Below are 2,041 nucleotides of genomic sequence, written 5' to 3'. Positions count from 1 at the left end.
ATATAGTCGTTATGAGCCCCACACAAAAGATAGAAATTCAAATTTGATAATTTGATGTGATGAATAACAGTCATATTTTTTATTTTAACGAGGAAAGAATGGGAACCACTTATTTATTTATTTTTCAGAGAAAAAGCATACCCAAGAAACTCGCCCACCCACGGCCCCACTCTGTGCACATCCAAAGACAAATAACAATACGCCTTTCAAAAAGAGAGTCCCGAGCACTACAAGAACAAAACCCGAACTCTTTATTTTTCATTTGAGTGAAAAAGAGGCAGCAAACAAGAAATCTGAGCCAACCCTTTAATCTTTGAATTAATCTTTCCTCATTCTTAACTAAGACCCATCTCCCAGAAAACCCAAAAATCGTATCTTCAAGCCTTCTGTAAGAAGAAATTGGAGAAGGAAAATAAATGATGATTTGATTTTATCAAGAATCCATCAATGGGTTTGCCGAGAATTGCCTTCTATTTTGTTCCTGTTTTTCTGCTTATTTTAACCATTCTTGAGCTCACCCCAGTATCCAAATCAGCACCTGACTACACCAGTTTAGTGTACAAGGGCTGTGCCAAGCAAGTTTTAGCAGATCCAACCGGGGTTTACTCACAAGCGCTCTCTGCCCTTTTCGGCACCCTCACTGCCCAATCCTCCAAGGCCAAGTTTTACAAAACCACCACTGGCAGTGGCCAAACCACGATTAATGGCCTTTTTCAATGCAGAGGGGACCTTTCAAATGCTGATTGCTACAATTGTGTAAGCAGGTTGCCTATACTCATAGATAAACTCTGTGGGAAGCCTATTGCGGCAAGACTCCAGCTTTTTGGTTGCTACATGCTTTATGAAGTTGCAGGATTTTCTCAAATCTCCGGGATGGAAATGCTGTACAAGACTTGCAGTGGAAAGAACGCTGGAGGAGCTGGATATGAGGAAAAAAGAGACACTGCATTTTCTTCAGTGGCAAATGGCATAGGAAATGCCAATGGATTTTACACCACAAGTTATGAGTCTGTTTACGTATTGGGGCAATGTGAGGGGGATGTGGGCTCTTCTGACTGTGTGGAGTGTGTGAAAAATGCTCTTCAGAGAGCTCAGGTTGAATGTGGGAGTTCCATTTCTGGCCAAATCTATCTTCACAAGTGCTTCATCAGTTATAGCTATTATCAAAATGGGGTTCCTAAAAGATCATCATCATCGTCATATACTTCTCCTTCTTCATCATGTATGATCTTGTCTTTTATTCTTTAATTCTCTTTATTTATTTTTGTACCAATAATATTATGATCTAGCTGGATTAGCATTATTCTTGGGGCTCATAATTCTACCAGCAAAATGAGGTTTTTTCCAACTTTGATATCTTAGCTGTCCCCCTTTATGTTAATATATGTGGATGTGGTAACACTAGATAATATATGTTGAATAAGATCTTTTATTCTTTAATTCTCTTTGGTTTGCGGGCCTTATCTCTAGATTTGATATTAGTAGTCCTAAGGGTATTCAGATTATATTAAGAGGAAATTAGGCCCTGCTCTGCTTTTGAGATTAAAAGTTGAAAATCTGATTATTTATTTATTTATTTATTATTATTAATTTTTTTTTTTTTTTATTTTTTTTTAGCATCTGATTGGAAAATACTTCCAGTTGTATCTTTTAAAGAATTATTTTAACTCTATGAGTAGTTAAATTGATTGTAACTATCTGAAAATTATAGGAATTGTAATTTTTTTAGTGCACTTTCTCAATAAATGTTTAACCCTTAATTTGAGTGTATTTTAGAATTTGTCCTTATATTAATGGAATTGCTTTGATTTAATTTATTACAGGGTCAGGGCAAAATACAGGGAAGACAGTGGCTATAATATTAGGAGGGGCGGCAGGAGTGGGGTTTTTAGTCATTTGTTTGCTGTTTGTAAGAAATTTAACCAAGAAGCATGATGGTAAGAAAAGATTTTAAAAGTTTTTTTTTTCTATTAATTATATTTTCTTATTCTCATTTTTTATTATAAACTGTTACTTTTGCAGATTATTGAGTGGAACATAT

At 35.4% G+C, this 2,041-nt stretch overlaps 1 protein-coding gene across 1 annotated transcript; it reads left to right on the top strand.

Moving 5' to 3' along the window:
- The first annotated feature begins 219 nt into the window (after positions 1-219).
- On the top strand, positions 220-2,041 carry LOC111385790 (cysteine-rich repeat secretory protein 3-like). The gene is made up of 3 exons (XM_023010203.1): positions 220-1,222; positions 1,824-1,937; positions 2,023-2,041. Exons 1-3 carry the CDS (start codon positions 448-450, stop codon positions 2,028-2,030), a joined length of 897 nt encoding a protein of 298 aa, XP_022865971.1. The 5' UTR covers positions 220-447; the 3' UTR covers positions 2,031-2,041.

Source organism: Olea europaea, unplaced genomic scaffold (genome assembly GCF_002742605.1).
Source record: "Olea europaea var. sylvestris unplaced genomic scaffold, O_europaea_v1 scaffold3282, whole genome shotgun sequence".
Taxonomy (NCBI): Eukaryota; Viridiplantae; Streptophyta; class Magnoliopsida; order Lamiales; family Oleaceae; genus Olea; species Olea europaea.
This window is presented reverse-complemented; position numbering and strand designations above follow the sequence as displayed.